Below are 24,168 nucleotides of genomic sequence, written 5' to 3'. Positions count from 1 at the left end.
CAGCAATTGCCTTTCCAAGTCACACTGCACCTTCCTTCCAATCTACCTAACAGTGTGACATAAAGGATTATGCCACATCTTCTGCTCAAAGTCCTTCAAAGGCTGGGTCACTGTTACCTACCAAACTACTCAGAGTTTAAAGGACCTCTTAAATCTACTTCCTCTCTGAGTATCCTTTTCTCCTCTCTAATATACACTCTTCCTTAGGGTTACATTTTCTAGTCTCAGAGCCTTTCCAATCTTAAAAATTGAGGACCCTAATAAGATTCTGTTTATGTGGGTTTTCTCAATCAGTATTTACTGTGTTAGGAATTAAAACTGAGAATTTAAAAATCATGTATTAATTATTTTTAAAATAATAATTCTCATTCCATGTTAACAGTTTTCATGAAAATAACTATATTTTCCAAAACTAAAATTTAGAACAGTGGTACTGTTTTGCCTTTTTGCAAAACTTTTTACTATCTGCCTTAATAGAAAACTGTTAGATTATCACATCTGCTAACTACATTCAATCTTGTTGCAATATCGTACATCACATAGCCCCTGGAAAACTCTACTGTACACTCATGAAAGAACAAAGATGAAAAAGGCAAATAATATCTTAGTATATGGATATAGTTTTGACCTAACAAATAAGCTGAAAGGGTCTTAGGGAACTCCCAGAAGTGCAAGGACCACACTTTAAGAACCACTGCCATGAATAAATGAGTATGGTTTATTCATTCCCTGGAACAGAAGAGCATTATGTAAAACGTCACTCTGAGATGAAAACACAAACCTGATGCTAGACTGATTACCTGGGTTCAAATCCCAGTTCTCCTCTTTCTTGACTTTGAGCAAATTACTGAACTTCTCAGAGCCTTAGCTTCTTCTACAGTAAAATAGAGATAATAATAAAACCTTGGTCACAAAGTTGTTGAAAGGAATAAAGTTAATAAATGTAAAGTATTTAGGGGTGCGTGGGTGGCTCAGTCGTTGGGCGTCTGCCTTCGGCTCAGGGCATGATCCCAGAGTCCTAGGATCGAGCCCCGCATCGGGCTCCTTGCTGGGAGCCTGCTTCATCCTCTCCCACCCACCCCCCCCCCCCGCCTGTGTTCCCTCTCTCGCTGGCTGTCTGTCAAATAAATAAATAAAATCTTAAAAATAAATAAATAAATAAATAAATAAATGTGAAGTGTTTAGTACAACGAGTGCCCAGCACAAAATAAACACAAATAAATATTAGTTAAATAAATATAGAATCAACCAATGCATCAATACGAAGAACATGCATTGCTGTACTGCCACTACATCCTAGTATAACTTGAAAAATCCTTAATACTGTATTCCAATAACCTGGCAAATTACAACTTTGAACATATTAATACAAATGTTTAGGTTCATCAGAATTACCATCTAAAGGAATATCATTAGTAAAATCTGACTACTGGAAATGTTTCTCCATTAAAAGAACCATATACACAATAAACATATAAAACTCTAAAAGGTCAAATCCAAAAATTTAATTCTCTAGAGAAATATATAAAGCAGTTTAACGGGGAACACACTGAGACAGAACACAAAGTAACGGAAATGCCACTTCAGCCATCAAAAGAACAGGAAGAGCAAATACTAAGGATGTACTTTGAAAATCTAACCCTATTTCTTCTTGGTAGGGCTCTAACCTCTTGCCAAGAAGCCTTTATTTTTCTTACATCTTTGATTTTAAAGGGGAAATCAGGAAACTAAGCATTCTGGAAATAGAAGAGATGCACTTTTCTATGCATCATGGTAAACTTTCACATCAAATATTCTAAATGATCAGGGTCAAAATAAACAATTTTGTTTAAAATAATGAATTCTGGTATTTAATTAAAATAGATTACTTTTTAACTATTAATGTACTTTTAAAACATCTAATTAAGTATTTCATACAAGTGTTTCACAAATCAAATGAGGGGAAAAAAAGCCTAGTCACTTATGAAGTGACCTCATCTGCCACTTTGAATTAAATTCAAAAACACCTTTAAAAATTATTCAGAAATATAAAATATACAGTAAACATAAAAAGCCTTGCTATAAGGATAAAAAAAAGATGCCTAGAGTCTAATATTAAGTATTTTTAAAAATAACAAGTCCACTAGTGAAGCCTATGTACTTTTCAAAGGTATTTTAGAATTTGCTAATTACGAATAAGGCAGCTACCAAAATGGTTATATATTAAGTTCTCTTCTGAATATCTCTTTTAAAATACATACAAGTCAGAAAACAACTGTATATATCAAGGAGGAAAAAAATTACATTTGTGTAGTTCTACTACATACCTCAGGCATTTGACATATTTGACTCCATTACCATTTTCTGTATTTCAGAACTATTAAGACTAAATAGTAAGGGACAGAATAGGTTAAATAATGAAAAGGGAAAATATAAATCATATGGTTAATTCTTAAGAGAAAGAATAGTAAGTCCATACATTAACCACAAAACAACTGCCTCTTTAAAACAAGATCCATTTGGAAAGCCTCAGTTACTTTATTTCTAAACAAGACAAACCTTGGGGCAGATTTCCCACTTAGTATCTTCCTCACATGCATTTTCTTGCAAAGAGATTCCAGTTACCAGATACCTTCTCAACAATATGCAAACTAAGCACCCAATGAAATCACAAATAAATACATTTGATTAAAAAGGTAATTATTTCAGATACTTTGATATTTTACATACATTTTCAATGGTTATACAAACCACTAATGCAAATACAAATTCCACCTTCTACATACTCACTACATTCACAAATCCTTACTTTTAAAAAAATTGTTTCCACAAATTTAGGCAGGGTATAGATCTAGTACACAACACACAAAGCCCACACTACATCTACTACAGAGATACACTTATAATGAGTGCTCAGTAAGAACAAGATCTTGATTTGTTGTCAAGATCTAAGGCAGACAATGGATGGAATTAAGTATCCCTGGAAATTAAGCGGGGAAAAAATACGGATAAAAAGGTGAAGTCATTATTACCATTAACATAAATACTGTATTTCAGTGTGACATGTTACAATTAAATGCCCAAGGACAGTAAATTAAACAAATATAGAAAAAAGAAATTTAAGTATTCATATCAAAAAACAAAATGAGACGAAAGGTTTTGAAGTCAGATAAGAATGCTTTTTAAATTAAGAATTTATAAATTTAAAAAATTGTGTTTTGGGGCACCTGGGTGGCTCAGTTAGTTAGGCATCCAGACTCTTGATTTCTGCTCAGGTCATGGTATCAGAGTCGCAGGATCAAGCCCTGTGTTGGGCTCTGTGCTGGCCGTGGAGCTTAACATTCTCTCTCTTCCTCTCCCTCTGCCCCTCCCAACCCTCTTAAAAAATACATAAAAAATAAAAATTGTGTTTTGTTTATACTTTAATAATTATAGATGTTTGAAGCATTCTATATCCTCTTAAATGGAGATACTACTTCCTAAGCATATGGCTTGCCTCTCCCATAGCCATGAGAAAGGATTAGAGAATGGTTAGTAAGTGCCTCGCAAATTGAAGCCCTTCCAATTTAAGGACTGCTATTCTTCTACCTTGATTATGACCATTAGAGGCCTGAAACTAAATGCTAATCATGTTTATTTTACTTACATGTTTCAAATTGGACAACTCTTCACACTAGGGACCCTAAGTTAACACTATTATCTACAGACACCTATAAGCAAAGCAAAAGATCTTTCTTAAACAAGTATATACTGTAGTATAAATTAAGCCATAATTCGTAGATTATAATAATCACTTCCTAATATGGAAACACCTTGGCGAAGTACACAGAAACCACCTCCACAGTCTAAAGGTCCAGGGGAAAAAAAAGTCCTAAGCATATTTGCTGTATACTAACATTTAAAAACTGAAATTGCTTTCACTAAGTTCAACTAACTAGCAACAGTCATTCAAGATATTAAATGGTGCAACAGAACTAAAAGACCTCACTAGAAAGAAAAATTCCTAAAAGAGAAAAAATTATCTCTACATTAAAGCCTAAAGTTCATGGTGTCAAGACACAGAACTGTCTTTGAAAGAAAGCCTTTTTAATTTTCTGGAAGAATGTTAAAGTATGTGGGAGAGGAAGGTGTTTAGAAAAACCACTGATTGGCCAGACTTTACTTAATACAAATTTACGTCATTACTGAAAACTTGTTACAAGGGCATTTAAAACAATATTGGGGGGAAAAGTATTTTAAAACCTCACGGAAAGGAACTAGAGTAGTAGCAACTTATATGGATTTAAAGAAAAAAAAAATCACACATTACCAGGAACATTCAAGTTCTAAAGTGGGAGCTTATAAACACAGCAGTGATAGAGAAGAACTACAAATGTGAGTTTACCCTCCAAATCTAATCCCAGTTGGCATCTGCCGTAGCTGCTTTTACAAGAGAAAAAACGCTAGCACTAATCAAAAAAGCTAGCACAAGCAAACATCACCCTCCTAACCCTATCTAGCCAATTTTCTACCCTTGGCAATGTGTTAAAAGAACTGCTACATTTAAAATAATGCAAAAAAACTTTATAAAGACTTTTAAAAACTATACATATTTTTGTTATAATTTATCATTTTGAAGTAAGAGGAAAACAGTTCTTAGAGTAACAAGCAGTTTTTTCACCTACCCCCATCAACGAAAAGAAAAAAAAACAAGAATTAACAGTGTTTTAGGTCAAACCATAAAATTGGCTACAGCAAGCCAAGTGGTCATTTGAAGGGAAGTAAACAGTAAAACTGTCTACTCCAAATATGAGATAATCAAAAAATCACGTATGGCTTCACAATTCATTTCAAAGAATTTTCCAGGTATGTAAGTGTCAACATTTAAATATATTCTGCATTTTCTAAACAGTCAAGGACGGATAGTTAAAAGCAGCCACATGACGAGCGCATTAAAGGAGAACCAAGCAGTAATGACTTTTTTTAACTTTTCCACAGCGAAGGAACAAGTCACAATGAATAATGGGTTTGTCTGGAGCAATAACTTGTTCTAACAGCACTTCATGAGCAAAGGATTTTGGAAGAATTCACATTGTGTGTGTGTGTGTGTGTGTGTGTGTGTGTGTATTTTTTAAGTGCAGACCTTACAGCTGAAGTCCAAATGAGAAATCAAAACAGGACTCCTGTCAGTGAATTTCCTTTCAGGACAGGCTCACTCTTGCTTCAAACAGTAAAGCAAAGTAACTTTCATGAGAATAAAGGTCAGTCAGGCTAACGTGTCCAGCTACCATTTTAAAAAGGAACTTATTATTGTGTCTATTTCCCTGTTTTATTTCCTGAAAAGTTTTAGGTCACTCCACTGAGTCAAAGCTTGTGTAATACACTGAGCTTTGTACCTCCAGGTAAAGGAAAGAAAAATGAGGATATTACAAGTGGCTTCCAGGTTTGGAAAAAGTTGGGAGGAGTTAGCTATGGTAATTGTGTGTAAGTCAGTGAACAGAGTAGTAAGTATGCCGGATAAGAAAAGGTGGTCCCCCGAGATAACCAGCATATATTAAAAAGAGTCCAAATTCAAGCACCATCAATCACCTTTTTAGCATTTTTAAAGAGATGTATGTTATTTGTAGGTTTGATATTAATCCATTTTTCATTCCAATAATCTACACTTCATACTCAACCTTCTAAATTCAAACGGCCAGGGTTAACAGTTCCAGGAAATGATACCACTATCAGCCAATCCTTTTCCAGATCCCCATTAAAAAAAGAAACATGGGGGGGGGGTGACAGTCACAACTTATCTAAAAAGCATGAAAATAGAATGATTAGATTCCACCAAAAGCAATTAAAAATCCTAACTTCCAAGCGTTCCCTAAACCAAACGGAATACCTTTACTTTCACTCCCACAAAGAAAGTAATCTGGGATTAGAGTCGGATATTGACTATGATGTATCTGACATAAAATGAGACGAAGGAACCTAACAGAAGCTACAGAGGCCAAGAAATGTAACCCAAATGGGAGAGGAAAGCTGGAAGAGAAACCCAAGAAAGGAAGACAGAAGAGGCTAGTGGAGCAAAGGAAGTGGGAATCACTTCAAGGGAGGCAGCCTTCAGGACTGCGGAGAAATAGGGATCTAGGTCCACGGAACCGGGCGTTTACGGAACCCGAAGGCTAATGGGGAAACAATGGAGCGGTGAGACCGGGAGCAAGCGGAGAGACGCTCAGGAGAGGGCGACTAGGCACCACGGGACGGGTGGGATGAAAGAGCGGAAAGCTGCAGTAGACCGAGGCAACAGGGAGGTGAGAAGCCAGGTGGAGAGGCAAGTTGGTCGGGTGTGATGGGGTTTCGTGAAGCACCGGGCAAGAAAGCGAGGGTCCCCTAGGTACCCGGGGGGAGGGGGGAGTGGCTTATCAGGGATTTTTTAGACAGGGAACGGAAGCCGTGAAGGCAGGTGTGATGGAAGGAAAAAGAACACACCTCGGAGCAGCACAGGACCCGCCGTGCCAGACTAGACGCAGGGAAGGAAGAGGCAGCTGAAGGGGTAAGAAAAGAGAAGGGGAGAAGAACGCGGGTCGCGGGGACAGGGGCCGCGGTCGGCTTCACTCACAGTCAAGGTGCTTTTTCTTGGGCCCCATGATCTCGTGGGTCGTGGCCTTGCATACTGTCTTGGATACGGCGGAGCCGGTGACACTGTGCTGGGCGGCGGTGATTCGGTCCGTCAGGCTCTGGCCGGACATCTCTGCGGCTCCTCCGCCACCCCTCCCGCTCGCCAGCCGGCGGGGACTGGGACCCCCAAGCGCCGGAGGACCCCCACCCCCCACCGCACCCCCTACCCCCACCGGCTCCTTCTCCGCCTGCCGGCCTGGGGCGGGGCTCAGGGCCGCGCGCTGCCACCCAGCCCGGAAAGAACCGGCTCGTGTCACCCGCGGGGTCAGGCACGGCGTCGGGCACTCCCCTGCCCCCGCCTCAGCTCAGCCCACCCCTTCCCTGGTCAGCTGGAGCCGGGCAGGGAAAGAGGGACAGGCAGCTGCAGGAAAATGGCGGCGCCAGGCTCCTCCTCGGAGCTTTCCGGGCTGTCCCGGGTCACGTGACTCGGGCGCCGCCCCTCCGTCTCCTTCTCCCGCCCCTTTTCCCTTCCCTTTCCTCTTCGACGCCCGCCCTCCCTCGCTCCGCGAGGGAAGAGCGGGGCGGCGCCCGCGCGTTACGTGATGGAACCCGCCCGGCGGGCGCAACAGGAGGCCCGCCCCGAGGCAGTGCGCGGCCGCCGCGTCACGTGACACTCCCTGCCAACAGGTCGCCCGAGGCGGAACTCGGGGGTCACAGAGGGGAGGTGGGGCGGGGGAGGGGCGGCGAGTCCGGGGCGCCGGGGACGGGCCGGGGAGTGGCGTCCGCTTCTCCCCTCTCCCACCCCAAGTGTGTCCTGGTGCCTGTGGTTGAAACCAACGGCTTGACAAAGAGGAGGTGCGGCCGCCTTCGCAGCTCGGCGTGGGGAAGGGGCTGTCAGGGCTCCGGCTCCCCAGACTTTAGTGGCTGAGTCAAGATTGTGTTGAGGGATTCCCCCCTCCCCCCCAAAGCCGTCCTCCTGGTTTTAAGGAAAAGGAAAACGCCTTCAGTGGGCCCATTTTCTGAGCCTGGCCAGCAGGCCTCTCCCTACTGTGAAACTGTTGTTGAAGCTCTCCCGGCTTACTTACCCCAAAAGGGTTGGGGTTTTGTTTTGTTTTTTTCCCCATTTTCTTGAAAGACTTGAAAATGTCACCTGTTTTTGTTTATCTCTCCTCTGAAAACTCAGACACGTTGCTGCTGGACTAAATTTAGATACTAACCGGCCTGTATCCTTTTCCCTAGGGTGTCAAACAGGACAGGAAACACATAACTTCACTGGAATTCGAAAAGGGAAGTAGTAGGATGATGTCAACAGAGATTAGTTTGACCCTACAAGGCTGATTGCGGAGGTGATTAAAGGTCCAGACCATAGAAGGAAGTGAGAAGGCTGGTAAATGGAGAAGTCCCTTTCAAAGAATTGAGACATCACTACCTGTCATCTCCCCGGGGTTAGTTTTTCTTCCCTTTGGCCTTTTTTCTCTTGGGTAAACCAGATTTTCAGGGAAAGGAGACACTGACACTGACCTGTAGACATTTTAGAGGAATTACTGTAACCTGTGAATCTGTTCTATGAGATCCATATCTTTAACAGAGCCTTTAAAAATGTAATAGGGCCTCACATTTAACTCAGGTTTAGGGATAAATTTTAAAATCTCTATGAATGTTAGACTACCGTGATAGTCCCACGTAATCTTGCTCCTTTCAAATGAAATGCTAACATACTCCAAAAGTCTGTGTACACCATCTGCCAGCCAAATCCAAAATTCGTGCTTCAATCTGGTGACTCTCAGAAGATGTAAAGCTAATAGTTCACATTTTATGTATCATATCACAGATTTTGTGGTCTCCTCCCATTGCCTCCCCCGCCCCTTTTTTTTCACTATGGCTGGTGAAATTCTGCAGCACCATGCTTTGCCAAGAACATACAGTCTTAAACCAGCAGGCTTTATCTTTGTCAAGCCAGTCCCAAGTTTCACAAAACAGTAATGATTTCCTTCGGTGCATCTGCAGTCCATCTGCAGTTTGGTGCCCAGTTTGCTGCCCCCCATCCATAGTGCAGTACGGTTACCCAATACTCAAAGACAGGTTGTGCGCCATCCTTGCCACCCTTTCTATAGGTTCCACTGAGTGAATTACCAGTTGACCTGACCGTCTGCACCAATAAACCTCCTGCTGAAGTAAGTCAACATTAGCAAGGCATTTAGCTGACAACAGCTAAATATTTCAACCTTAGGAAAAATGTAGAAGTTATTCCTAAGTACACAGCAGGAAACTTGTATTTTTTGCACTACTATGAATTACATTATAGGATAATATTACCACTGTACTTTTTTCAAGAATCATTTTATAAGTTTCTAAATAAGTAATCAGTGATCATTATAGAAGTTTATGTACAATGGTGAACTGAAAGATGTGAAGAAAAGTAGAAGATGATGGGGAAGTATTCTAAGGATAGGAATTACTGACCAGCCTGCCCTGTCCTATATACTTAAGTTTTCTGTGTGTTCTACTTTCCTTGGTCTGTTCAAGAAATATCTTTACTTGTCCCACAGATGCTTCAAGCTCACTATAGCCAAAAATGACTTCTCTTGTCCTTGCCCATTCCGTATGCTTAATCCATGCAGATCTTCTTTGTTCCTTATTCCAGGGATGGCCTTAACCACCTGCCCAGAAGTCCAAGACAGAAAACCATGACTCATTCTTAGCCCTCCTTCTCTCTCATTCTCTTACCTAGCCTAAACTGGTTATATCCCTCAAACCCATTTTCTTTCTAATACCACATCTGTTGCCTTAGTTCTAGCCTTTATGATTTATGATCCCTTCCCCGTGTAGACTGTTCTAGTAACTTCTTAGCTGATTTCCCTGCCTCTCGTACCTCGACTCTACAATCCAGATCTTTCTGAAACCTAAAATGTATTTATCTTTTCTTTGCATTAAAACTCTTCAGTAGCACCCCAATCAATACTCTAGAGAGTAAAATTTAGGACTCTCAGCTTCGCATATAAAGCCTTTCATGATCTAGCCCCTACCTAAGTATAGTTTATTGAGCCTTCTCTCTCTCCAGCCTCTACATGCATTCCCACCAGTGTCACACTACTGGGTATGCCATGCTGTTTCACACCCTCATAAGTAGTCAGTGGTTTATTTCTGTTACTCATGTAGTATCATATGCATCCTCCTACTAATTTTGTAATTGTTTTATTGTGCTAGTGTGAAGCACAGAGATATCTTCTTGTTAATATTGTGGCTGCTCTGGGGCGCCTGGGTGGCTCAGTCTTTAAGCGTCTGCCTTTGGCTCAGGGCATGATCCCAGGGTCTTGGGAACAAGCCCTGCATCGGGCTCCATGCTCTGCTGGGAGGCTGCTTCTTCCTCTCCCATTCCCCCTGCTTGTGTTCCCTCTCTCGCTGGCTGTCTCTCTGTCAAATAAATAAACAAATCTTAAAAAAAAAAAAAAAATATTGTGGCTGCTACATAGTAGACACACAGTAGAATGGTAGTTGACAGAATTGATAAATGAAAACACTTTGAAGTTACCCATTTGGCAGCACTACTCCAAACGTCTCATTGGATAAAACCTGCCTACCTTTTCACACTTATAGCATGTCCGTTCCATAATTATCCATCTAGAGGATCGTCCTTATTTCAGTATTTTATTAATTCATTCACAAAAATATATGTATTGAACATCCACTGTTCTAGGTGCTGAATACTGTTAAAACAATGAACTCATCAGTCCTTTGGGAACTAATAAGCTCTTTACTTTGACCACCAACCTAAAGGCTTATGTGCTTTAATTACAAATGAATAGAAACAAAAACAGAAGGAACAATTTGAATAGCACTTGATATTTCCTTGGCTCTCAAATTACAACGTATGCTGTAGAGAGGTTGGTGTGTGGGGGGGAAACCATTCTTCAGTGCCTTTTATGTGTTTGGAACACTTATAAATTTTTCATTTAATTCTCATTATAACTCTAAAAAGTATTGTACAATTTAATATAAGGGAAAAAAACACAAGTTTTAGGAGTTATGTGCTTATATAATTTTTCTCTGTTGTTTAAAAAAAAAGTCTTAGAAGTCCCAAAATCCCACAGATACTACAGTGGCAGAAACAAGATTTAAAAGCTTGCCTTTCCATTACTTTATCTAGACCCTTTCACCAAGACTTGAAGCAACTACCAGTACAGATGACGTTTATTCAACAAATTCTTCTTGCCTGAATACTCTATGCTAGGTGTTGCTAGATGCTAAGATATAATAATGTGTGAGACAAACATGGTCTCTATTCTTAGAGCTTGAAATGTTTTAAATGGCAACAGAGGAGAAAATAAGTGGGGTGAAGAAAACTTAATGCACCTGAACAATCTTGAGGCTGTCTAAACTTAAAAGGAAGATAGTAAGAGAGAAAAAGAATTTGGAGACAGAATTAACCAGAACTTTTACTCCTTACTACTTCATTTAAGCTCATTTCTAAAGCCTAAGAATCTACCAGTTTACCCTATTCCCACTCTTCTTGGACATTAGGGTTATCTAAATTACAATATTTTGATATTCTGTTAGCTAAGCCGATATGAACATAGCATCCCCTTCCTCACCTTTCTGTTTATATCTTCTGATATTGCCAAATGAATTAAAGATCATAACCTTTAAAAGGTCAGGATTTTCTTTGAATGTATCTTAGTTCTCTTACTAGAACCTCCAAGCAAATACTCTACTTCCAACTGTGGGACCCTTATTCAGGCTCTCAGCATACATACTTGAGATAATAACAGGAACATGTAACTTTGTTGGTGACATACCCTGTGCTAAGCACATTACATGCGTTATCTCAGTTAAACCCTAAAACAACCTCATGACCTTAAGTGGCAGAGACAACTATGTGTTCACCAAAGTCTGTTTCCTTTACTCCTCACCACACACCTTGTATTTCACAGCCTCCTTTGTAATTAGTCAGTGTCATGTGACTGATTTCTGTACAGGAGAAAGTGACTAGAAATGATGAAAGCCATTTAAGGTTTGGCCCACAAAACCTCTAGAACATCCTACACATGCTCCATATTCTCTTTCTTTCCGTATTTACCAGCTGAATGAAAACTTCAAAGAATTTAGAGGAGGTCAAAACCACAAAACGCAAGAAGCCTGAGGCCCCAAATTAATTCTTGCAGAAATATCCTCCAAGCATGGTGAGGAACACCTGTGTTGGATTTTACTTGTTTTATTAAATTATGCCTCTGAAATTATGATGCTGTATTTTATATTAATTAGCTACCTTGCCTAATACACTTCTCTTCATTTTGTTGAGATTGAGGCTTAGGAAAAGTTAAGTAACTTGCTTAATTTTGCTCAGCTGTTAGGTGGGGGAACTAGGATTACATCTCAGGTCTGTGTGACTTTAGAGTTTGAGCTCTCGCTGCTTAAGTTTCTCATGATACTATTTTATGTACTTTTAAAAATTTCATAAAAATTTCATATGGCCTTTAATATCCACTGCTTCACCTAGCATGCTGAAAAAGGAAATAATCAGAGTGACCTCCAGGTTCTCTCATATAAGATGCTCTCTTACTTTCTTTAGCTTATTCCTGCCACTTTTTGCTTTCTTTCAGGTATATTAATCTTACAATTTCAATATGACTTACAATGTATTTGGACCTTATATACCTGTTGAAAAATGATGTGTTGATTAGTTTTTAAGTACAATCCTTCCCTTAAAAAGGGAGATTAACCAAACCTTGACCTTGAATCATCATCAAAAACCATTAATTATGAAGCAGAATAAAAATACAATACCTGAGCTGTTAAGATATCTGGGGTCCATTCTCCTTTGTAATCTAAAGAGGCTGAATCAAGTACAAACATATGAGCACATGCAACACTGAACAGAGATTTAATGTTAATGTTAAAATTAGGATATTGAGTTTTTGTTGATATGTATCAATAACATGAAGGAGATTTAGTAATTCATTTGAGGCAATGGGGGAAGTACTGAATTTGGAGTTAGACACACGTTCAAAACTCTGGACGAGTTATTCAGTTTCCTCATATGTAAAACAGGGATAATAGTTCCTATTTTAAAGATTTCTTATCAAGATTAAAATAATGTACATAAAAAACTAATACAATGTTTGACACACAATAAATGTTGGCTCCTTCCACGATTTAGCTATTGTGGACAATGCTGCTATGAACATTGGGGTGCATATGGCCCTTCTCTTCACTACATCTGTATCTTTGAGGTAAATACCTAGAAAGACAATTATCCTATGGTTTCACTCATTTATGGAACATAAGAAATAGCAGGAAGATCAGTAGGAGAAGGAAGAAAAGAATGAAGGGGGGTGGTAAACAGAAGGGGGAATGAACCACGAGAGACTATGGACTCTGGGAAACAAACTGAGGGCTTCAGAGGTGAGGGGGGTGGGGGATTGGGATAGGCCAGTGATGGGCATTAAGAAGGGCACATATTGCATGGAGCACTGGGTGTTATATGCAAATAATGAATCATGGAACACTACATCAAAAACTAAGGATGTAGTGTATGGTGACTAACATAACATAATAAAAAATTATTATTAAAAGGCAAAAAAAAAAAAAGATAAGTAGGCTCCACACCCAGCAGGGAGCCCAATGCAGCGCTTGAACTCACAACCCTGAGATCAAGACCTGAGCTGAGATCGAGTTGGACTGGACACTTAACCGACTGAGCCACCCATACACCAGGACTGCAAATAGTTTTATATGACTGAAACATAGTATGTGTGAGGTTTTAATTTATTCATTCGATCAGCAAGTAATTATCGAGCACCTATATATGCCAGATAATATACTAGGTCCTGAAACACATCAGTGAACAAAACAGAAAAGTCTTCTGTCTTCTGGCATAGTACGTACATTCAAGAGGGCATATAATAAACAGATAAATATGAAACAAATACAGGGAGTGAAGAGTGCTATGAAGAAAATTTAAGCAGGGTAAAAGAATCAAGAATGACAGTGGACTTTAAATTGGATGACAAGGGAAAGCTTTCCTAAGGAGGTGACATGTGACTTGAGTGGATTGTGGGAGTCAGCAATGCAACTACTGGGGAGAATATCATTTCGCAGAAAAGGGATAGTAAGTACAATGGCTCTCTGGCAGGAATAAGATTAACTTGTTTGCAGAACAGCAAGGCCAGTGTAGCCAGAGAAAGAGTGAAGAAGAGAAAGAGAATTAGGAGATGAGCTCAGAGATATGGCTAGATCATGAGGGGTATGTTGAGGACTCTAGATAACATCTAGACATAGATGTCCCATGAGAATGGACAGCTAGTCCTAGATCTTTGGAAAAAGCTGATGACTGCATGAAGTAGGCTGTTTCCCACCAACACCACTGGAACAAGAATCCACTGATTGCCATGTTCTTCTACGTATGCATATTCTCTTGGCTTTTCATATTTATCCTCTTGGCTATTTTCTTCCCCCTCTTCTGGATTAAGGTCCTAGATTATTGATGGACACCCTTGTCATTTACTAAATACATAGTATTCTCAAGACCTGTATTCTCGAAAATTACTGGATATAGGACTGTTCTTCATTCACTGGTAAGGTTGAACAAATCCTACCCAAATTAAAAGAAAAAGGAAATTTGATTATATAAGGAAGATTATGTCACATGTCCAGCTTTTTTTTTTCCCAGTATAGTCAACATGCAGTGTTATATTAGTTTCAAGTGTAACAATATAGTGATAGGACAATTCTATATCCGTGATTCAGTTTTTAAAATCTAGGAATGTAGGTTTGAAATGCCTTGCAAACTCCAGTCATTTTTGTCGTAGTGTCTGTTTGCATTGCAGTTCCCAGATATATGATCTTTAGAGTCTTCAGTGCTGCTGCACAGCCACTGCTACACTAGATGATTTACAAATGATGATCCAACAAAAAGAACAAGAAGGCCTGATACTTATAGAGGTTAATAGGACTACCATGAAAAACTCAATACGTAACTGTGACTTATTAAATAGCAGTGCGTACCTGAACCGATCATGTTCCCAGAAAAACAATGGTCTATCTTCCAGTTTAGAATAAAGAATAGTCGACTAAACGAAGGGGGACTGAGAAATGAAGCAAAAATGAAAATGATCAATTGTACTATTGATACTCAACACAAACGATTCAAGCTCTTACTGTTTTAACACTAGCTTTAGACTCATATGTTACAAGACCACAAACTGATGTAACTGTAACTCTGTGCAGACTCACATGTTCTGGTAATTCAGGCACCCTATGATTAATACCAGTCCCCTCCCAAATCCAATAAGTATCTTTCCCTAACTACCCCCTTTTGAGACATTATTGAGACTGTGTTACGGGGATGCTTCCCCTTATCAGCAACTTTAACAAATTCAGATTTTTATGATCAATAGGTTTTCAATAGTGCTATGTTTCAGTCTGTCTTTGGGTGAGCTTGTGCCCTGGATTGTGAAATTTACCAGTGCTTCTCAGTTGTTGTTGTTGTATTTTATTGAAGTGTAGTTGGCACATAATGTTACATTAGTTACTATGCACTATGTGCTTCTACAACTCTATTTTTATGCTGTGCTCGACACAAGTGTAGCTACCATCCTACCATCTGTCACCATACCATGCTATTACATTACCATTGACTGTATTCCCTATGCCGTACCTTTCATCCCTGTGACTTATACATTCCGTAACTGGAAATCTTGTACCTCCCATTCCCCTTCACCCATCTTGCCCATCCCCCCACACTCCTCCCCTCTGGCAACCACCAGTTTGTTCTCTGTATTTAGAGAGGGTCTTCTTTTGTTTGTTCATTTGTTTTTTAGATTCCACATATAAGTGAAATCATATGGTATTTGTCTTTCTCTGTCTGACTTATTTCACTTAGCGTAATGCCCTCTAGGTCCATCCCATGTCACAAATGGCACGATATCATTCTTTTTTATGGCTAACTAATATTCTATTTTGTATATATACCGTGTCTTCTTCATTCACCTGTCGATGGACACTTTGGTTGTTTCCATATTTTAGCTATTGTAAATGATGCTGCAGTAAACATAGAAGTACATATATCTTTTTGAATTAGTATATTAATTTTTTTGAATTAGTATGTTAATTTTTTACCCAGTATTGAAATTATTGGACTGTGTGGTATTTCTATTTTTAGTTTTTTGAAAATTGAAAACCTCCATACTGTCTTCCACAGTGGCTACACCAGTTTACATTCCCACCAACAGTGCATGAGGGTTCCCTTTTCCCTACATCCTTACTAACACTTGTTATTCTTGTCCTTTTGATACTAGCCATCCTGACTAGCCATTCACAGCAAATGATATCTTGTGGTTTCGCTTTGCATTTCCCTGATGATTAGTGATGTTGAGCATCTTTTCATGTGTCTGTTAGCCATTTATATGTGTGTCTTCTTTGGGAAAATGTCTTTTCAGGTCTTCTGCCTATTTTTTAATCAGATTATTTGTTTTTTTCGTGTTAAGTTGTATAAATTCTTTATATATTAGATTTTAATCCCTTATCAGATATATCATTTGCAAATATCTTTTCCCATTCAGGGGAATGAGCACCTAAGGTTGCTCCTTAGTTTTGGGGTTTTTTGGGCAGGTTTTCTCCCCCCCTTCTTGCTTAGGTTGGGACAGGTTAGACAGATGGGGCTGGAGTTCTTTTTTTTTTTTTTCCCTCCCAGGTAGTTTAGCCTCTGATAAAATTGCAGCAGATTAGACTCTGGTAAAGTGGTTTCTCCTGAGGGTAGACAGTGTTAAGAAGAACAGAATGCTCTGGCATATATTGAAACGGTTCCTTTCCCCTCCTCCTGCTGCTGGAAACAACAAGGGAATTTTCTCTGGTATTCACTAAGATGGCATGGTAGAGCTCCCAGAGGTAGAACTAACAAAAGTGTGGGAACCTCCCCCACACCTTGTCCACACTGAGCCTCCAGCAATTTGTCAATTACAGTTTAGGTTTCCGCACCCTGGAACTGGTTCCTGTGATAGTTTCTGCTTGTGGGTTCTGCCCTTGTAAGTTGTGATTCTCTGTGTTCACCTGTCTGTCTCGCCAGTTTGTGGGGGAAGCAATGATTTGCCCTGCGACCTCACTTCTCAGATCTAAAAAGAGTTGATTTTTCAGTTTGCCCAGCTTTCTACTTGTTGGTACATTGGAGTGGTGCTATGGTACAAGAAACCAGAAGACTGGACATACTGCTTTGGGGTGCTCAGGAAACACCCATATGGAGCTGTCCAGTATACCAAAGGATATTAATACAGCTTTTGATAAACTAGAGGTACAGATACAAACAATATGAGTGTATAAGTAGTTGACAAATCATGGAGTATATGAAATTAACCTGGGAGTAAGCTCCCAGGAGTGAGACAGAATCCTGGGGAATTCCAACATTAAAGAGGCAGCATACAATTTTGAAAGAGCACTGAAGATACAGTCACTCTCTGATAAAATTAAGTTTTCACAGGTACCTTGTTATTGCTCATATAAATTTATCAAAGTTCATTACCTTTTATTCTTTTACACCCACACCTCCCACACCCCAATTAACTAAAGCAATTATATTACATAATCTGCTCATCCTGGGGCAATTGTTAACATGGAGACTTTTCAAGAGTAGAATAAAATATTTCAAACTACCTTTTAAATAAGGTTCTATAGAGTGTTCTGTAAATCTTTTGTTTGAAAATGTCACTTTAAAGCAAAGATATTTTATTCCAATTGGCAGTCCAGAGAAAGCTTTGAGCACCAAATTCTAAACCTCCAAAAGTGGGATTAAAATCTTAGATACTGAAAGATTCCAGGAAACAGTTGCATTTCTGCATGCTACAGTAAAATGAAGGCAGGAGGGACATGTCTGCCAAACTTTATATTATAATTAAATCACTTTATACTGACATAGCTTTATTTTAGAGAAGAATGTTTGTGGGGATTTTTAATCAGATAAAAATAGGGCTGCTGTTTTCTCTATACCAATTAACATAGTTGACATTTAGCCAGATCTGCCCTGGACACAGCAGGGGATGTACAGTTTGTCCTGATTCTGTGGGAAATGAAAAATGCAGTACTTGGCACAAGAAAAAATATGTGAACCCAAAAAATGTTGTCAAATATAGCAAGTCAAATTAAGAAAATTGATTTACTGAAGGGCAGTCTATGCTTTCTAGAGAACAGAGGAGAAAGGAAGACTCTGTACTACTCAAAAACATGATACACCTTGAGTTTAACTATAAATACTATATGCTAATGAATAAGCATATTTGGTTAAAGACATTTTTCTACAACTCAATTAAATATGCAGTTTTTCTTACCATGAGTCGAAGAAAGAAACTGCTAGTGGCTCACACACAGCATATAAGGACATGTTAAAAAATTTTGCACAGTAAGTCTGCTTAGATGACATCTAATAATATTCTTTCATTTATAGATGAGGAAAATTGGTCCCAGGGATGTTAAATTACTTTTGTAAAATCACAGTGATACATTGCCCTCACAGATCCTATGGTTCTTAAAACTTAATGGGAACATCAGCGCTGTTTTAACATTTCAAATAACCAGAGTGCTTGAAGAATAGTTTATTCTATTCATTGAGGCTTATGGTTAACTAATGATGTGAAAGAAAAGTGGGTTTTATTTATGATTTCTTAAAAATTGATCTAAGGTATTTTACTTCATAGTTCCACTTTTGTAAATAGTAGGTTGAAACCAGAAAATCGCTGATATTGGATAATTATTTGCTCACAAAAACAGCAACTTTCATATGGCTCAGCCTAAAATATGAAAGTAAACTGAACTGAATATTTGAATAACTTGTAATAACTCAAGTTCGTCACTGCAAAGAGCACTTTATATAGTTGGACATTATGGCTCCAAATATACATGGTTCAGGTGACTGTGTAGAAAATATTCTGGCTCCCTATATACCCTGAAAAATTTGTGACCTGTGCTAGCCAGCTTCCAAGATGGACTTCAGTCATCCTCACCTCCTGGTTTTTGTGCCCTTGTTTAATCTCCTCTCACAATGAATAGAATGACCTGTATAACCAATAGACTATTTAGGAAATGATGGTGTGTGACTTCTCAGACTAAATCGTAAAAAATATTGAAGCTTCCACTTTACTCTCTCTTGGCTATCTCACACTGGCAGAAGTCAGCCACCACGTTATGAGAACACTCAAATTCCAATGGAGAGGTTCACGTGGAAAAGAACGTAGGCCTTCTGCCACCAGCCTGCATTAACTTGCCAGCCTTGTGAGTGGGCCATTTTGGAAGCAGATCCTCTGTCTGGCACCACAGCCAAGCCTTCAAGAAGCCCTGACCAACGTCTTGATTGCAACCTCAGGAGAGACCCTGAGCCAGAACTACCCAGCTAATCTGTTCCCAAATTCCTGACCCACAGAAACTGCACGAGATGTTGTTTTAAAGCCTCTACATTTTGGGATAATAGATAACTAATACAGGCTTTTAAAAAATATATGTGCCCTATGTATTAGTTTTCCTAGGGCTGCTATAACAAATTACTACAAATCTGGTGGCTTAAAACAATAGGAATTTATTCTGTCACAGTTCTGGAGACCAGGAGTCTGAAGTCAAGGTGTTGGCTGGGCTGTACTCCCTCCAAAGGCTCTAAGGGAGAATCCTCCCTTGCCTCTTTCAGCTTCTGGTGGCTCCAAGTGTTCCTTGGCTTATGACTGCATAACTCCATTCTCTGCCTCCATTTTTACATGTGTCACTATGTGTCACTCCTTTGTGTCACTCCTTTGTGTGTCTCTTACAAGGACACTTATCTGGACTTACAACCTACACAGATAGTCAAGGATGAATCTCATGTCCGGATTTTAATACAATTGCTTTTGCAAAGAGGTTTTTTCCAAATAAGGTCACATTCACAGGTTCCAGGATATGGACTTACCTTTTTTTGGGGGGGGGGTCACCACTCGTTCTACTACACACTATATGAGTTTATATATAGTTTATATATATAATTTACTTAAGTCACCTAAAAGAGTCATGAAGGCAAAATGATGATAAGATGATAATAATAGTGATAGTGAAAGACTTGGTTAATTGAGTGCTCTAGTGGACAGGTTTGATTACTCAAAGCTGCATCATATCATCTTTTCTATGAACAGGAATCAGGAGTCCTGGGATCTAGCCTCCACTGGTTGTATGGTCTTGGCAAGAAGCTTCACTTCCATGACCTTTTCTAGGGGGAGGATCCTTTCCCTTAGCCTCTGTCTATGTGCAGAGACATCTACTAGAGTAATGCATCTGGCCTCTCTTTGCCTCCATACTCTCTAGTGACTTCTGGAAAAAGAAATGAATGTGCTTGGCCAGGGCCAGGACTAATGTGAGGTCAGACAGGAACCAGGGGCACAAAATTTAAGAAGGTCCTCACTCTCAGGGCCATGAGGCAGATACATTCCAGGGAGTATATTACGGGCCTCATTCCAGTGCCACTCTTTGAAGCCCTCCCTGCCAGATGATTCAAGATCACATCAGTCCTTCTCTACTTTGATGCTCCATGATAGTTGCTTGTGCCCCACAGTTCAGTTTTTATGATCTATTCTCTAATTGTTCCAAGTGTGCATCATTTATCTCTTCAGTTAGGTTGTAAACACCCTCCTCTCAATGTTGTCTAACCATGTTGAGGCACATTACGTGAGCATCACTACGCATTTATTGACTGACCAAATTAATAGAAACACTTCTTCAAGAAAACCTGAAGATAATTTTGTGTCAGAAATCATTCTTTATTTTAGAAAATAGTCCATTTTCCACATGGACTATTTTCCCCATGGAAATCACGTAGTACTTAAAACACCTAAATCCATCATGCAGTCTTCTTCAAGTTACTCATATTTCAGAAATGTGCTCAATTTTTTGGTATTAATTTGCTTTCCCAGTTTCTTAATTTGTGAGTCTATTTGTGTGGATACTGATCTAATCATGTTATTTTAGACAGGCCAAAATACCAGTTAGGCCGAAAGAGCTTGATTTGGCAACTCTGTGTAAACTCTGCTGGAAAGTCCCACCCCTAACATTGTGGAGGTGGAACCAAGCCATACACAGAGGTCCCCATATCATGTGTCTACATATTTAAAAGTTACATATCAAGCTCTCAAACTTTTGGTGAAAAAATAAGTCCTATCCTTCTACCTTGCAGATGTTTTTTCTTTTCTGAATTTCACTTTCATATTTTCTGTTTCTGTCTTGACTTTAACTTGTACTCATTCTTAATGCTCTAAAAGATTAAAAAACACATGTAATTACATTCAAAGTATTCAAATTGTGAATATATTTTCCATCAAAAAATATAAAGTAAATATAAAAAACTGAATACAATTATGGGTTAAGATGTTCAAAAGTACCAACTTCTAGTTATAAGATAGGTAAGTTCTGGGGATAGCATGCACAGCATGTTGACTGTAGTTAATAGTACTGTATTGTATATTTGGAAGTTGCTAAGAAAGTAGATCTTGAAAGTTCTCATCACCAGAAAAATAAATTTGTAACTATGTGAGGTAATGGATGCTAACTAAATTTATTGTGGTAATCATTTCACAGTATGTACATATATCAAATCATTATGTTGTACACCTTAAACATAGGCAATGTTATATACCAGTTATATCTCAATAAAACTGGAATAAAATTACAGTTGTTTTATATGTTTAAAAATTACTTCTCTAAAGAATTCAAAATTGAATTCTAAATTCAATTCTTAAAATTGAAAAGAAAAAGATAAATTATAATTATTTAATATCAAAATTTTAACTCAAAATTATAGAAAAAATTTAGAATGTATTTGCATCTATTTAAATTATTTTAAAGGATTTTATTTATTTATTTTAGAGAGAGTGAGAGTGCAAACAGAGGGGAAGGGGCAGAGGGAGAGGGAGAGAGAGAGAATCTCAAGCCAGCTCCATACTGAGCATAGAGTTTAGTGCAGGGATCAGTCTCACAACCCTGAGATCATGACCTGAGCCAAAATCAAGAGTCAGATGCTTAACCGACTGAGCCACCCAGGCACCCCATATTTAAATATTTTAATAAATTTAAAACTATTCTTGATTTTTGCATTGACTGTCTGTGGCCAAAGGGAAGAACTGATATCAAGCTTCATGCATATTATGTTATGTCTAGCCTACAAATGCACACATTCAAGAGCAATAGGAATTATTTTATATTGCAGAATGTCCCTCAGCAATCCTGTTTAATTATTGCAAATAATATACTAACTCATGAGTACTTCTGGAAACACAAAACGTGAAGAAAAGCAAGAACATGGATGCTGGATGCAATGAAAAATGATACTGCACTATGTAAAAATCTCTTGTACTCATGCTCTCTAAGAGGAAGGAAATGAAAAAGTTAGTCTTTTCTCCTCTCTAGCTGCGTCTGCTATCCAAATCCACCCAAACTGCTGGTGTTCATCTCCAAGTTTGGTGGCAGTACAATCCACAAGACTTCATAGCATTTAGACACAGTTGCCTTTTCACTCAAGGACATAGGACAAGAGATGTAAAGAAGCATTTCCCTGAGGCCTCAGTGCGGTTAAGCATGAAAGTGGATGTTTAAGGACACAGGTGCCAGTGCTGAGCACCAGATCTCAAGTGCCGGAGGTGCCCGTGTGCTATTTAATAGATTTATTTTTTGTGTTTCTTATATGTGGGGCCTTGTAAAACACGGGGCTTAAGGCAGGGTTAGGGTTGTACTACTGTGCCAAAAGTCAATTACTAAATGTCAGAAAGTTCTTTCTAGTCCCATATAGGATTCATGGGTTAAAGAATTAAGTTATTTGTAGTGACACAGCATACAGACTCTGGAGACATAGTGATTGGGTTCACATCCCAACTTTGCTACTTAGTTGTAAGTCACCTTGGGCAAGTTACGTAACCTTTCTATGCCTTGGTTTTCGCATCTGTAAAATAGGGATGATAATGATACTACTTTGAAGGATAGTTGCAATGTTTAAAAAATACCCATCTCACTGAGTAAAGTGAGAGAATATACAGTGAATATATTTTCCATCGAAAAATGTAAAGTAGAGGTGCCTGGGAGGCTCAGTTGGTTAAGCATCTGCCTTTGGCTCAGGTCATGATCTCAGGGTCCTAGGATCGAGCCCCATATCAGGCTCCCTGCTCAGCAGGGAGTATGCATGTCTCTCTCCCTCTGCCCCTCCCCTCCCACCTTGTGCTCTATTTCTCACTCTTTCTCTCTCTCAAATAAATAAATAAAACCTTTTTTAAAAAAGTAAATATAAAAGATATTTGCAATATAAAACAACTCATATTACTCTTAAATGTGTGCATATGTTGGCTAGAGAAAGATATATATATCTTTATATATATATATAAAATTATGTGCATCCTCCAAAGCATTTTTTAGAACCAATTCACTCTTGAAAATAGTGCAATAATTAATAATAATTATAATAATTACAACCAGCTTTTGAGTGCCTTTTATGGCCAAGCAAAACATTTACATTATATCATTTAATCTTCAGAACAATCCTGAGACATCCTTAGTTTTCAGAGGAAGAAACTGAAATTAAGAAAGATTAAGTGATCTGCTCAAGGGCACAGGTAGTAAGTGACAGGGCTGAACTTCAAATGGTTGTTTTCTGAGTGCTAAACCTAAGCTCTTTTCATTTTGTTCTTAGTGGACCAACCATGTCTCTTAATCCCAAATTCTTAATTCTAAGATAATAGAGTACAATGGTAAAGATGAAAATTACAAATAACTTGCCACCACCAAACTTTGAGCTCTTTGAGGACACAGGTTGTTTTATTCAGCTCTTAGCACAATGCCTGGAACATTTTAAACACTCAATAAATGTGTGTCAAACCAATAATGATTAATCTGGGGCCAAAAACAGGCTAAGGAAGTTAATATAATATCTTATTAATTAACTGTGAAATAGATTCATTGAGACAACTACAGTACTCCCTCTACTTCATGTTAACAAAATTTTGTATGATTAACTAATACTTTTTAAAGTTTAGTCATCTCAGTACTCTTAGATCTTGTTTTGACATTTTTAACCATGGCATCTGGAACTTGACTTTGACTCTTCCATGAATCTTTTTGAAATGAAGACTCAGTTTATTCAAATTTATCTGGCTTCCACTATTATTCCCATGGTCCTTGCCAGAAAACAAATTGCAGAATGTTTGAAGATGTTTTCCTTGTTTAGATTTTAACTGCATGGGGCTTTTTTTTTTTTTCCTCAGAAAAATCTCGTGGGACACACAGGTTCATACCAGCCTGGAATATGGTTATTTGGCCCATCTGCCATTTTCAATAACATTTAAATTTAGGTTTGTGTATTTAGGGATATGATGATGATGCTACAGAGTTTTATCCCGAGTTTCAGTTCTTTTGGATTTCCACAAGGAGCAACCTGCATCTAGTACTAAACCGCATCTTAAGATGAATTTCCCAGCAAATTGTAGGGGAAAGTAGGAACTCCCTCAAGTTCCCCATCTCTTGTACCGGACAAGAAGTATCAGCTATTTATTTACACTTTAGTCCAGATTGAGAAGATGAGGGGATTTCAGGCATAGTCATGCAGCGCAAGCCCAAGTGGTTGGCAAT

At 38.7% G+C, this 24,168-nt stretch overlaps 1 protein-coding gene and 1 long non-coding RNA gene across 27 annotated transcripts in view; one reads left to right on the top strand and one right to left on the bottom strand.

Annotated features, from left to right (window-relative positions):
* Nucleotides 1-6,816, bottom strand: part of PICALM (phosphatidylinositol binding clathrin assembly protein) — a 98,387-nt gene extending 91,571 nt beyond the window's left edge. For all 24 annotated transcript variants that reach the window (XM_057316769.1, XM_057316771.1, XM_057316770.1 and 21 more), the window contains exon 1: nucleotides 6,566-6,816. In XM_057316769.1, coding sequence (XP_057172752.1) covers nucleotides 6,566-6,695 — 130 coding nt within the window. In that variant the 5' untranslated portion in view covers nucleotides 6,696-6,816. The remainder of the gene's footprint in view (nucleotides 1-6,565) is intronic.
* Nucleotides 1,546-24,168, top strand: part of LOC113269400 (uncharacterized) — an 85,632-nt gene continuing 63,009 nt past the window's right edge. For 2 of the 3 annotated variants that reach the window (XR_008960928.1, XR_008960927.1), the window contains exons 1-2: nucleotides 1,546-6,499; nucleotides 7,804-8,009. This is a non-coding gene — a long non-coding RNA (uncharacterized LOC113269400). Of the gene's footprint in view, nucleotides 6,500-7,012; nucleotides 7,252-7,803; nucleotides 8,010-24,168 lie in introns of those variants that run through there. The other variant, XR_006411559.2, reaches the window with a different exon arrangement.

This window comes from Ursus arctos, unplaced genomic scaffold, assembly GCF_023065955.2.
Source record: "Ursus arctos isolate Adak ecotype North America unplaced genomic scaffold, UrsArc2.0 scaffold_22, whole genome shotgun sequence".
In the NCBI taxonomy this organism is placed as follows: Eukaryota; Metazoa; Chordata; class Mammalia; order Carnivora; family Ursidae; genus Ursus; species Ursus arctos.
The sequence above is the reverse complement of the archived record's forward strand: the minus strand, read 5'-3'. Positions and strand labels throughout refer to the sequence as shown.